This window comes from Felis catus, chromosome A1, assembly GCF_018350175.1.
Source record: "Felis catus isolate Fca126 chromosome A1, F.catus_Fca126_mat1.0, whole genome shotgun sequence".
NCBI lineage: Eukaryota > Metazoa > Chordata > Mammalia > Carnivora > Felidae > Felis > Felis catus.
Genome location: NC_058368.1, coordinates 114,481,519 through 114,493,600, shown reverse-complemented (window position 1 = coordinate 114,493,600; position 12,082 = coordinate 114,481,519). Strand labels below are relative to the sequence as shown.

The 12,082-nt window shown below is 44.3% G+C and overlaps 1 protein-coding gene across 4 annotated transcripts in view; it reads left to right on the top strand.

The window, feature by feature from the left end:
• GFRA3 (GDNF family receptor alpha 3) overlaps window positions 1-12,082 on the top strand; it is a 41,970-nt gene that overhangs the window by 6,624 nt on the left and 23,264 nt on the right. The window contains exons 2-8 of one of the 4 annotated variants that reach the window (XM_003980803.6): window positions 1,930-2,217; window positions 5,596-5,688; window positions 6,991-7,303; window positions 9,315-9,418; window positions 9,584-9,718; window positions 10,059-10,147; window positions 10,354-11,025. In XM_003980803.6, coding sequence (XP_003980852.1) covers window positions 1,930-2,217; window positions 5,596-5,688; window positions 6,991-7,303; window positions 9,315-9,418; window positions 9,584-9,718; window positions 10,059-10,147; window positions 10,354-10,443 — 1,112 coding nt within the window. In that variant the 3' untranslated portion in view covers window positions 10,444-11,025. Of the gene's footprint in view, window positions 1-1,929; window positions 2,218-5,595; window positions 5,689-6,990; window positions 7,304-9,314; window positions 9,419-9,583; window positions 9,719-10,058; window positions 10,148-10,353; window positions 11,026-12,082 lie in introns of those variants that run through there. The other 3 variants (XM_045059584.1, XM_045059587.1, XM_045059589.1) reach the window with 3 other exon arrangements.

Here is a 12,082-nt window from a genome sequence, read left to right as displayed (position 1 = left end):
CCTAATGTCCACCAACTGATGGACTGATAAAATATGGGATATCCATACAATGAAATCTTACCCATACATAAAAAAGAATGAAGTAGTGATACACGCTGTAATGTGAATGAACCTCAAAAAGCAATATGTTAGGGGTACCTGGGTGACTCAGTTGGTTAAGCATCCAACTCTCGATTTTGGCTCAGCTCATGATTTCACAGTTTATGGGTTCGAGCACTACATCAGGGTCCTCACTGTGGTTGAACCTGCTTGAGATTCTCTCTCTTCCCATCTGTCTGCCCCTTCCCTGTTTATGCATGCATGTGCTCTCTCTCAAAATAAATAAACTTTAAAAAAAAGCAATATGTTAGGTGAAAGAAGCCAGATACAAAATATTACATATTTTATGATTCTATTTACATAAAATATCTAGAATAGGTATCTGTAGAGACAAAGCAGATTAGTGGTTGCCAGGGACTAGAGAGGTTGGAAAAGGGAGAGTGACTATTTAATGGGTATGGGTTTCCTTTTGGGGTCATGAAAATATATTGGAATTAGAAGCGATTGTTGTACAACATTATGAATGTACTGAATGCCACTTAATTATGCCCTTTTAAGATGGTTAATTTTATGTTGTATGAATTTTATCTCAATGGGAATGGTTTCCAACGTGTAAAAAAAAAAAAAAAATGTCATTAAAAAAGATGGCTGCGGGTGCGTAGGTGGCTCAGTCAGTTAAGCTCTGACTTGGGCTCAGGTCATGATCTCGTGGTTCATGAGTTCAAGTCCCAAGTCAGGCTCTGTGCTGACAGTTTAGAGCTTGGAGCCTGCTTCGGATTCTGTGTCTCCCTCTCTCTCTGCCCCTCCCCTGCTTGTGTGCTCATTCTCTCGCTCTCTCAAAAATAAAATAAACATTAAAAAATTTTTTAAAGAAAGTTGGCTACAACAGCAAAATGTTAGTTATGCAAGGTAAAGGATATATTAACTAATCTTATTGTCTTGATCACTTCACAATATATATGTAAATCAAATCATCATGTTGCCCACCTAAAACCTACACGATGTTTTATGTCCATTAAATTTCACTAAAGCTGGAAAACAAAACAAAAAAAGTATGGCTGAATGGTATGGGAGAATGAATTTGGAGGATAGAATCAAGGAGACCAATAAGGAGTCTTGGCAGTAGTTCAGACAAAAGCTGATGGTGGTTTGAGCATGTGGTGATAGATGTGGAGAGAGGTGGACAGCGTCCTGATATATTGTGGAGTTGGCAGGACTTACTGGATTGAACATAGGATATGAAGGAAAGAGAAGAATTAAAAATGACTCTTAGATGTTTTGCCTTGCAAAACTGGCAGCATGATGGCTACCTTTTGACAAGGATGCTAAGTCCTAGGATGTAGGGAAGATCCACAGGTTGACCTATAAACCAACATCGGTATTATTGAGTGACAGAATCAGCAAAAGTTCCCCAACACCAGCACCAAACAGTTCCCCCGTAAAGGTATTTTAAGGTGACTTTTAATGGAAGCCTCAGAGTTGTAGCTGACTCTCATTTAGCACTCCCATGCACATTGTCAACTCTCTGGTTATTATACTAGCCCTGCCTGTGCATTGCTCTGCCAAGGGCCCTCTTCCCTGTGCCTGGCAGGGTCATATCAGGCTCAGCTTCAGACAACAGTCCCCCTCCTTCTGTTAGGAGGCTGAGCAGCCTCTCTTCAAATCCACCTCTTCTTGGGCCTCATCTATTCTGTCCAGATTGTGACAGCTGCAGATTCTTTACTCCTACTGGGCTTTTCTCTCCACTTATTCCTAAAGGCCTCTGTGCCACCCCAAGACTTTCCTGCCCAAGGTTTCATCTTGAATCCTCTACTCTACCTCACACCTTGTTACTCCCAGGCAGCTGCTCTGACCTTATGTGAGCCTCACCTGGTCTCTCTTCCTCCACAGCAGACCCTCTCCCTATAGAGGGCCGGCTCATGAACAGCTGTATTCAGGCCAGGAGGAAGTGCCAGGCCGATCCTGTTTGCAGTGCTGCCTACCACCACCTGAATTCCTGCACCTCTAGTATAAGCACCCCGTCACCCACACAGGAACTTTTGGTCCCTGAGGACTGCAGGGAGGCAGCAAAGCACCTCAGGAATAGCTCTCTGATGAGCTGCACATGCCATCGGCGCATGAAGAACCAAGTTGCCTGCCTGGACATTTACTGGACCATTCACCTTGCCCGCAGCTTTGGTGAGGCCCCCCTCATAGAGTGGACTAAGCTAAGGAAGATGGCTCTTGGGTGGTTGTTTAATCCTACAGGATATAGGCTGCATGGTAGATTCTGGCTGGGATGGTAATGAAGCTCTGCACTTGACATCTACAAGAAGTAGAGGGAGGAATTGGCAGTATTCTTTTGGGCGCCCACAGTGCTCCTCTCTCTTCTTCCTACTTCCCCCTTTCCTACCTGGCAACATGTAGCTGCCTCTTGGCAGAGCTCTGAACCAGACTGTGGCCCAACCTGGGGAGCTCCTGGGACAGAAGTGTATGGAGAAAAGGTGGAGGAAAATGGTCTTAATCCGTACACAGATTCCAAATACAACATAATCCATTAATTCAGAGAGAGTGGGAAACAGCATCCTGGTCCTGCCTTTAACAGAAAGGATACTCGTTAACCAGACAGAAGATAGTGAGAGAGAAGGACTGGAAGAGCCAAAGAGAGGAGCTTCCTCTGACTCTTTCCAGAGACGCCTCTCTGTATTAGTCAGCTTTTACTGGACTGTGCTGCAGTAACAAAACAGTGTTTTGTAAAACAAAGTTTTCATTCTTGCTCATGTTCTGTGTTAACTATTTCATATATCTTCTTCATTCTGGGATCCTGGCTGAAGGTACGGCCTCCATCTGGAATGTTCTTTTCTCATGGCAGAGGGAAATGGGTAATGGCAGAAGCAAATGATGCCTTTAAAAGCTACTCAGATGTTACATAAAATACTAACGCTCACATTCCACAAACAAAGCAGATCACATGGCCAAGCCTGAATCCCTGGTGAGGGGGAGTATACTCTTCCCACAGGAGACCCTGAAAATCACATGGCAGTAAGTGTGGAAACCTAAGAGTTCTATCCAAATAGTATAGCAGGCTTCCAGACTAGGATCTTGTGATAATTTCTTTATCAGGTGGGGATAGGACTCCCCTTGATCTAGTTAACTGTGGACAAAAAGGACCAGTCATCTGCCTGCCTCCAACATATTCTCAGTATACATCAGTGGAACAGGGACTGGAGAACCACCACAAACACTCTCAGAAAGAGGAGGAATGAGAAGCACACAGCAGACATTACTTCATAGCTGTTCTGAAGTCCTCTGCACAAATTGTTGTCTAAGGGCCATCTTCCCTGTGAGTAGGAATTGCTCTTTAATAAGGCCCTGCTTTTGCTCCCTGGGACAGTTGCTTTATCTGTTGTTCTTCAGGGCTCTTGGCCCAGTCCCCTACCCATGACAGGTTTCTTTGGCCATATCTGAGAAGGATATTGGAGACTCTCACCTCTTTGAGGAGTGAACAGCATTCTCAGCTTGCTGCCTACCTGAGAAATGTTGGGGCATTTTAAGTCTCCAGTAGAGTCTATTTGAATCCTCGCTGGTGGCTCTTAGCAGTACACCTTTCTCAAAACATAATTGCTTTTTTTATATCTTTGGTTTCTGTCACCTCTGGTGCCAGTAGCCTTCCCTATAATTCTTTTCAAGACATATATCTCTTTCTAGACTTAATTAGAAGTATCTTGCTCTTATCAGAGGGAGAGCCACTACCCTAGTCTTTTTTCCCTGAGCATAACTGGCAGGATTTATTGATACCATCTTAATCATTGAGAGATCTCCACAAAGGGCATGATAGCCATATACTTGAATTGGTCTTTGCCCCAAGGCTGAGTCTTAATGGACCTTATTACTCAAAGCATTTTTTTAATTTTATATTTTAATATTTGAATATGAAAAACAGTTCCATCTCTTAATCCTGCAAATCCTGAAATTTCTGGATTTTTTCTTTTCTTTTTCCTATTTGCAAACTGATCAATTCTTCTCTGAGCTTAACTTTCTTGTAGTACTTTGCAAAATGCAGCCAGTGGCAATCAAGACATATTAGTAAAGGGGCACCTGGGTGGCTCAGTCAGTTAAGCTCCTGACTTGGGCTCAGGTCATGATCTTTTAGTTCGTGAGTTCGTGTCCCACATTGGGCTCTGTGCTGACAGCTTGGAACAGTTGGGAGCCTGGAGCCTACTTCAAATTCTGTCTCCTTCTCTCTCTCTGCCCCTCCCCCACTTACACTCTTGTCTCTCAAAAATAAATAAACATTTAAAAATTAAAAAAAGAAGACATACTAGTAACCTTCTGCTTCTCAGCTTCTTTTCCTTAAAGCACAAGCTCATTCAATATAACATCTTCCTTCCAAGTTATTGCAGGCAACAGTTTTCCCAAATGCTTTCCCACTGCATATTGAGGACTGCCATTTTTCATACTTCAGGAACAGCTTATTTACATCCACTCACTGCCCAGTCCTAAAGCCAATAAAATTTTAGATTTTTAGATCTTAGATCTTAGATTTTTTTTTGTTACTGCAGCACTCATTTCTAGATACCAATTAAAATTTTTTAATTTTAATTTTTATTTAATTTATTTTTTTAAGTAGGCTCCATGCCCAGTGTGGAACCCAACATGGGGCTTACACTCATGACCCTGAGATCAAGACCTGAGCTGAGATCAAGAGTCAGATGCTTAACCGACTGAGCCACCCAGACAACCCCACCAATTACATTTTTAATAAGAATTTGCCAGGTTATACTGCAGTAATAACCAACCAACCCCCACATATCTGGCCTCCTAGAAAAAAAGTTTAATTTTTGTTCATGTTACACATCGGCTGTGGGCTTCCTTGAGTGGGATTTGTCTTTGCTCTACCTGTCTTCTTCATTTGATGATCCAGGCTGCTAGAGGGAAAAGAGCAGCAGCAAGACCATGTGATGGTTCTTAAAGCTTCTGCTCAGATGTGATTTATGTCACTTCAGCTCACAATCCACGAGCCAAAGCAAATCACATGGGCAATCCTTATAGTAGGGTGTGGAAGTATACTCCTCTCATAGGGGCCCTGAAAGTCACATGGCAACTGAGGTGGGGGTGTGTGTGTATAATCTTCTCATAGGGTGGGTAGCTAGCAAATAGCTGGAAACAGTAATGCAATTTACCACCCTTTTTGTTCCCTGTTTTCCACTCCTCATCCTAATCAGTTCTCTTTCAGGACTTCCCCAGAGACTTCTCCCTAGATCCTCTTGTCTTCTTGCCTTTCCCCTTGGGAGCTTTCAGGGCTTCCCAGATATCCAGACCATCCTTTCCTACTTGCTTGACCTCATCCATATTTCTTCCTCCCTATAGATGCATTCTCAAAGGCAAACTGGGTGACACTTTGCACTCTTTCATCCTTCTCTTCCAACAAGATTAGCCAACATTTATTGAGTACCTACTGTGTCTATGAGCTATGCAGTGACTTTATGATCTATTATGTCCCCTTAAGGAGCCCACAGCCCTTCCTGTTCCCACCCTCCAATCTGGTCCTCAGGATTCTTATCACCTTGTCTCTAGGTGACTATGAACTGGATGTCTCCCCCTATGAAGACACCGTGACCCGAGAACCCTGGAAAATGAATCTCCGCAAACTGAACATGCTCAAACCAGGTGTGGAGGGCAGTCTGAGGTTGGGACATGAGGGATGGACCTGGACCCTGAAGGAAGGGTGACTGATGGGGAACACAAGCCAGACGGAGGGCGTGTTGGGAGAGAGTTCTAGCCTGCCACGTAACTAAAGAAGCATTGTGTCGGGGTGGAAGTCTGAGCTGTGAGCATTTGTGGTCTTATATGTCAACAAATAGTTAATAGGGAGGCCATTAGGGCTCCTTGGTTCCAAAAGGTGGGTCTCTACAAAGCGTTTGATGGAGTGGCAGCAGTCCCAGAAAAAAAAAATGCTGAAATAAAGTAGTTACCCTCATTCGAGGCAGCCAGGAAAGTAGCTTTTTGTCCCTGAAGACTAGGAAATTGCTTGTTTTCATACCATTTTAATGGGATGGGTGAGGTGTTGGGCAGGGAAAATGGTGAGAAAGAATGTGACTGCTCAGGGGTTACTCAGGGTGGGGAGCCATCAGTCTGGCAAGGACTAAAATGCATTTTTTTTTTTTGGAAAGTGAGGCTCTTGTGTTAATTGGAAAGGCACACACACACAGACACTCACTTTTTGAGAAAGATAGGAGCTTTGTTGTACAGTTAGTCCTGTATATTGGAATTACTATTTTGAGAGAAAAGTGTAGAGATTTATGCATAAACACTTACTTATAAGGAATCTGGGAATAACCTGTTCCATTTACTCCATTGTTCTGACTGCTGGAATGTTGTCAATAAAAATATCACCATAATTTCCCCAGCCTCAGAGCACAGGGAACTTTTATGCATGCATCAATCATTAAAGGCAGACAGGTAATATTAAAAATGGGCCAAATAGATGCAAAACCAAACAAAAATCCTCAGCAGAATTTAGTTGCATATGTTTTGGACAGTTCAGAAAGTGCTTTAGAATGTTGTAGGGCCTCTAGATGATGATTTCCACCATGAGACTTCAATCCACCATAGGATTGAGGAAAGGGTTTTGGTTATTTGAGCTTTCTGGCCACTTCAAGTCTAGGTAAATGAGTGTAAGATATGTATATGACCTATTTTATTTTATTTATTTTATTTTATTTTATTTTATTATTTTTTTAACACATAGGAAAGCTGAGGAGTAGGATGGGGGAAGCTCACAAATACCAGATATAGTTTATGGCTAGAGGGAAAGTCTAGGATTCGCAGTGGACTTATTCCAGGGAGTCCTACCTTTCCTCCTACCCCCACCACCGTCCTTGTTAAATCCGAGGTTTGCAGGGGTTCCTGGCAAAACTGGGCTGCACGTTTGCAGAGGGGACTGGTGACTTGGTGCCCTTATCCCCGCAGACTCAGACCTCTGCCTCAAGTTTGCCATGCTATGTACTCTTAATGATAAGTGTGATCGGCTGCGCAAGGCCTATGGGGAAGCGTGCTCGGGATCCCGCTGCCAGCGCCACACCTGCCTCCGTCAGCTCCGCGCCTTCTTCGAGAAGGCTTCGGAGCCCCACGCTCAGGGCCTCCTGTTGTGCCCCTGCGCACCGGCCGACCAGGGCTGCGGGCAACGCCGGCGCAACACCATCGCTCCCAGCTGCGCTCTGCCGTCTGGGGCCCCCAACTGCCTGGAGCTACAGAGCCTCTGCGTCGCTGACCCGCTGTGCAGGTGCCGGTGCCAGGGCGGGAGGGCTGGGTGTCGGTAAGGGCGCAGTGCACGCCACTCCTTATGGGTGCTTTCCTGTGCAGAGCTGGGCTTGCCCCCCAGAGGCCGTGGACTGACTTCACCCTGTAGTATTTTCTGAAAACCCTGTGATCAAAAAAAATTGTTTTCCTTTGTGTAAAAACTTCAGAAAATATAAAACGTATAAAATCCATAAGAATCCATCACCTGAAGATAATGTACATACTTTTGGGAGCGTTTCCTTCCAGTCTTTTTTGTATACCCATAAACAAAACTGGATTTTCTAGAAATATATTTGTACCTTCTTTTTTTTTTTTTCACTTATGTGCGTATCTCCTGAGCATTTTTCCATGGAGGCAGCAGGGAACAGTGGTGAAGACAGGCTCTGAGGTCAGACAGATGTGAATTTAAATCTTGGCGCTGTTCGATTTTGAGCCCCGTCACTTTAAGCTAAAATTCCATCACTTAACCTAACGTTCCTCTGAGTCCTCCGTAAAAAGTGGGATAATAATACAGACCTCATGGGATTCTGGTGAGCGTTAAATTACATAATTTATGTAGAGTGCTTAGCTTACTGGTGCAGAATAAGTGCTCAATAAATGGTGGGTGCTTATTTTGTGTTTCACTGTCCTTTTGGCAACTTGATTTTTAAATGCCTACATTGCATTCCATTTTATGGATGCCCCATACTTTATTTAATCCTTCCTCAATTGTTGGATGTTTAGGTTGCTTTTTTTATTGCTATAAATAATGCAGTAAATATCACTTGTTCATTAATCTTTGTGCACAAATCTAACTATTACTTAGGTTGTGTGGCCATAACTGCCATTACCAAATCAAAGTACACAACTGTTGGTAAGGTGTTTGATATGTATTGTCCAGATAATTTGAAATTCTGACCTGGCTTTCCTCTGCCTTCTCAGGACAAAACATTCACCAAATTGAAGTTATCATCCACTCAAGTAGAATTCGTTGACAGTGAGAGTCACTTATTTTGCAGCCTGGTTCTACCCCTTATTTCTCCGTAACCTTGGGCAAAGTTATTTAACCTCTCTGAGCTCCACTTCCTTCTTCTGTAAAATACTACATAAAAGCTCTCAATCATCATAACACCAACACTTAGTGAGTACTCACTATGGGCTAGGTACTGTTTTAGGTACTTAGTATGTATTAACTCATGTAAACCTTACAAGATAGATGGTGCTGTTGTTTTTTTATCATCTGCATTTTACAGAGAAGAAACCATAGCAGAGAATGTTTAAATAGCTTGTTGAGACTCATCCAGGTAGTAAGTCAGGTTACTGAATGAGGTCTGGAATGAAGAAGTCTGGCCTGGAGTCTGGCCTAACTGCTCTGTAGACTGCCTATTGTGTTGCTGATAGCTATTACTATCACATAACAAGTGCTGGTCTGGATGACTAAGATACTGTCCTTTCCTTCAAGGAGTTTGCTTTTGGGTGAGCGTGACAGAGAAATAAACCACCTATCCAACAAAAGGCAAAACATAAGGAAAATTGCAGAAATATGTACAGAAAAACATACTTGTAATTGTATCATCTGAAGATAACCAGCCTTACCTATTGTAGGATCAATGTTAATAATAACAGTCTTTAACATTTAACGAACATTTCATATGTACCAACAACTATGCTAAATGCTGTACATGCAGTCTCTTACCTCATCCTCACAAAAACCCATGAGGAAGTACTGTTTTCATTTCTATTCATAGTTGACAAAACTGAGGTTAAAGAAGCTGCCTGAAATCTCATACCTAGGGATTGTGGAGCCCAAATTCAGAGTGGCATGCTTTGGGACTGGGGTGATCGTGCCCTTAATTGTGATAGAAACAGGCTTCACTGAGGGGGAAGCCCTGGACCATGCCCTGAATGCAAAGGAGGATTTGGCATGAAGATGGGTCTGTCATCTAAAGGGGAGCAAGGGTGAAGGCTGCAGACCAGACCCTCAATGGGGACTCTTGAAATTTCCCTTCTTCCAGATCTCGCCTGGTGGATTTCCAGACCCACTGCCATCCTTTGGACATCCTAGGGACCTGTGCAACAGAGCAGTCCAGATGTCTGCGAGCATACATGGGGCTGATTGGTGAGGCTGGGGGCCATATGAAGGGAGCCCACAGGGTGGCTACTCCGGGGGGTGAGAATCCTCTGGAGACTGAACCCAGATGGGGTGGTCCTGAGACAGGTGGCAGAGAGTGGGGGCTGAAGTTTGGGTGGCCTAGGCCCTGACAGTGCTTTATTCACCCCACAGGGACTGCCATGACTCCCAACTTTGTCAGCAATGTCAACATCAGTGTTGCCTTAAGCTGCACCTGTCGAGGCAGTGGCAACCGGCAGGAAGAGTGTGAACAGCTGGAAGAGTCCTTCTCCCACAACTCCTGCCTCAGTGAGTGCATTACACCTGCTCCCAGCCCCCAGGATTGGATCAGCTGGACCCAGTTTGAGGAAAAGGGTCAGCTCTGTGGTCCACACTGGTTCCATCCATCTCCTGCAGACAGAGCAGCCCCCTCTGACTCCCTGGTGACCCCTCAAGCTTCCTGTTCAACCTGTCTTGGCCCCAGGGACACTCTTCAGCTTTAGGAATAAGCAAGCAGAATGAAACAATATCCCATTCCTACCCATCCTGCCATATGCCAGGGTCCCTAAGACATTCCCTTTTCTTTCATGGGAGCCTAAGAGATCTCCAACATATGCCCGCTTCTGTTTACCTTCTCTCCTCTCCTCAGTGGAGGCCATTGCAGCTAAGATGCGTTTTCACAGCCAACTCTTCTCCCAGGACTGGGCAGACTCTACCTTTTCCGTGAAGGAACGCCAGGTAGGGTCTCCTTTATTACACACCTCCTACCTTTACTGGTCTAGCTGGGGGAAACCCAGACAAGGGGACAGATGAGGTGACCTCACTGTGGTCATGAATACTATAGATCTCTAATGGACACATCAGGGGTGGGGGGGGGGGAAGGCTTTGACTGATGCCAAAGTGGTGAAGGGGGTGGAGCTGACTCCATTCCATTTCTTCTACAGAACAAAAATCCTGCTCTGATGCCACAGCCCTGGGTGCCCTCTCTTTTCTCCTGTACACTTACTTTGATTCTTCTCCTGAGCCTCTGGTAGCTGGACTTCCCCTGGGCCCCTCTCCCCTCTACCACACCAGCCTGACCTTCAGCCTGTAAGGGGTAAGGAAAGAGCGGCATCAGGAAGGAGGTGCAGTAAACAACATGGCGACCCTCAGTCCATACTGCATATCCAACTGACTCCACATGGGGCCATCGTTGAAACTGACTCATTCCCTCCTCAGCCCTTCCTTAGGACTTGGTGACCATGATTTAGCCATATCTTCTGGTGGAGACCATCTCTACCAGTCTCTCTTATAATCCTTTCCTCTTGCCCACCAGAATCACCCAGGCTCTAACAAATCAGTCATTATCTATTGCATTCTCCAGGTAGGCAGGGCTGGATGTTCTGAGGCAGCATAGAAAGACAGTCCCCATTGTAAGGAAGGCTGGTGCAAGACTCCTACCCCCTTGTCTCCTCCTCTGAATGGGATATAGGAACCTAGTGCCTACCCTACCTGGGGATCCATCAGAGCATTTGAGCCTCAGGAGACGGAACATTTGGGTTTTGCTTTCTTTCTGCTACTGTCCTGGAGTATCCCCAGCCCCTTGGATCATAATTAAACATTTGGCTTAAAACTTTGCTCTTTTCCTGTTTTCTCGCATTGTGAATTTATGTAGAATTAGAAGTGTTACAGGTACAAGAATAGAGGTGGCCAGGACCAGGAGACACAGTTACCCTCCCACCAATTGCTGTGTGACCTCAGCAATTCTCTCAACATCCCTGTGTACTTAACATGGAGTTGGAAGGAAAAATATAGCTTATGTGAGGCTTTGGACCTGGTATCTGTCCCAGATCCAGCCATATCTGGTATACTACCTGGGATCTGCCACAGGAGCTGAGAGGGGAGTATCCCCAGTCAACCAAAGCATTTATTGAGCATCTGCTCGTGTTATTGGCTTGCTCCAGACCATGATGGGGGCCAGAGGAAATGAGAGACTGGTCCTCAATCCCATTTGCAATCCTGTTGGGATAAGGAAACAAAGTAGTTGGGAAAGTATATTTATAGAGCTGTGGCCATTTGTCTATTCATTCACTCACTCTTTCCTTAAGCATCTGATGAGTGCTGGCTCAGCAAGGCACTGTGCTGGATGCAGGAGATTCTGGAGTACTGATTCAGATACTGTTTTCAAGTCTTTTACACTCCAGAGCAGAGGAATAGACAAGACAAGAAGAACAAGACAGTGCGATAAGTGCTGTACAATAATTATAATAATAACCGTCATTTATTGAGCCTCTACTGCATGCAAGTACATGCATTAATTCATTTGATCTTCCAACAGTATTTGACTTTGTTACTTAATAGCTATATGACCTTGGGCTCAACCTTTCTAGACCTCATTATCTACATCTGTAATGTGAAAAAGCATAGAACCCACTTCATAAGGAATGAGATAATCCATATAAACGCATTGGAACTGACACAATATAAGAACTCAGAAAAGTTAGCAATTACAGTATGTGGTTTTTGTAGAACATTTGGACAATACAGACAATTATAAAGAAGAAAGTAAAATACTCTAAAATCCCACCAGCAAACTGCCAAATGCTCTCTGCCTATATGTGCACATGAAAATCTCTGGGTATGTATAACTTTATATAAGTGGGATCAGACACTGCATGTCACTGTGTAAGTCAC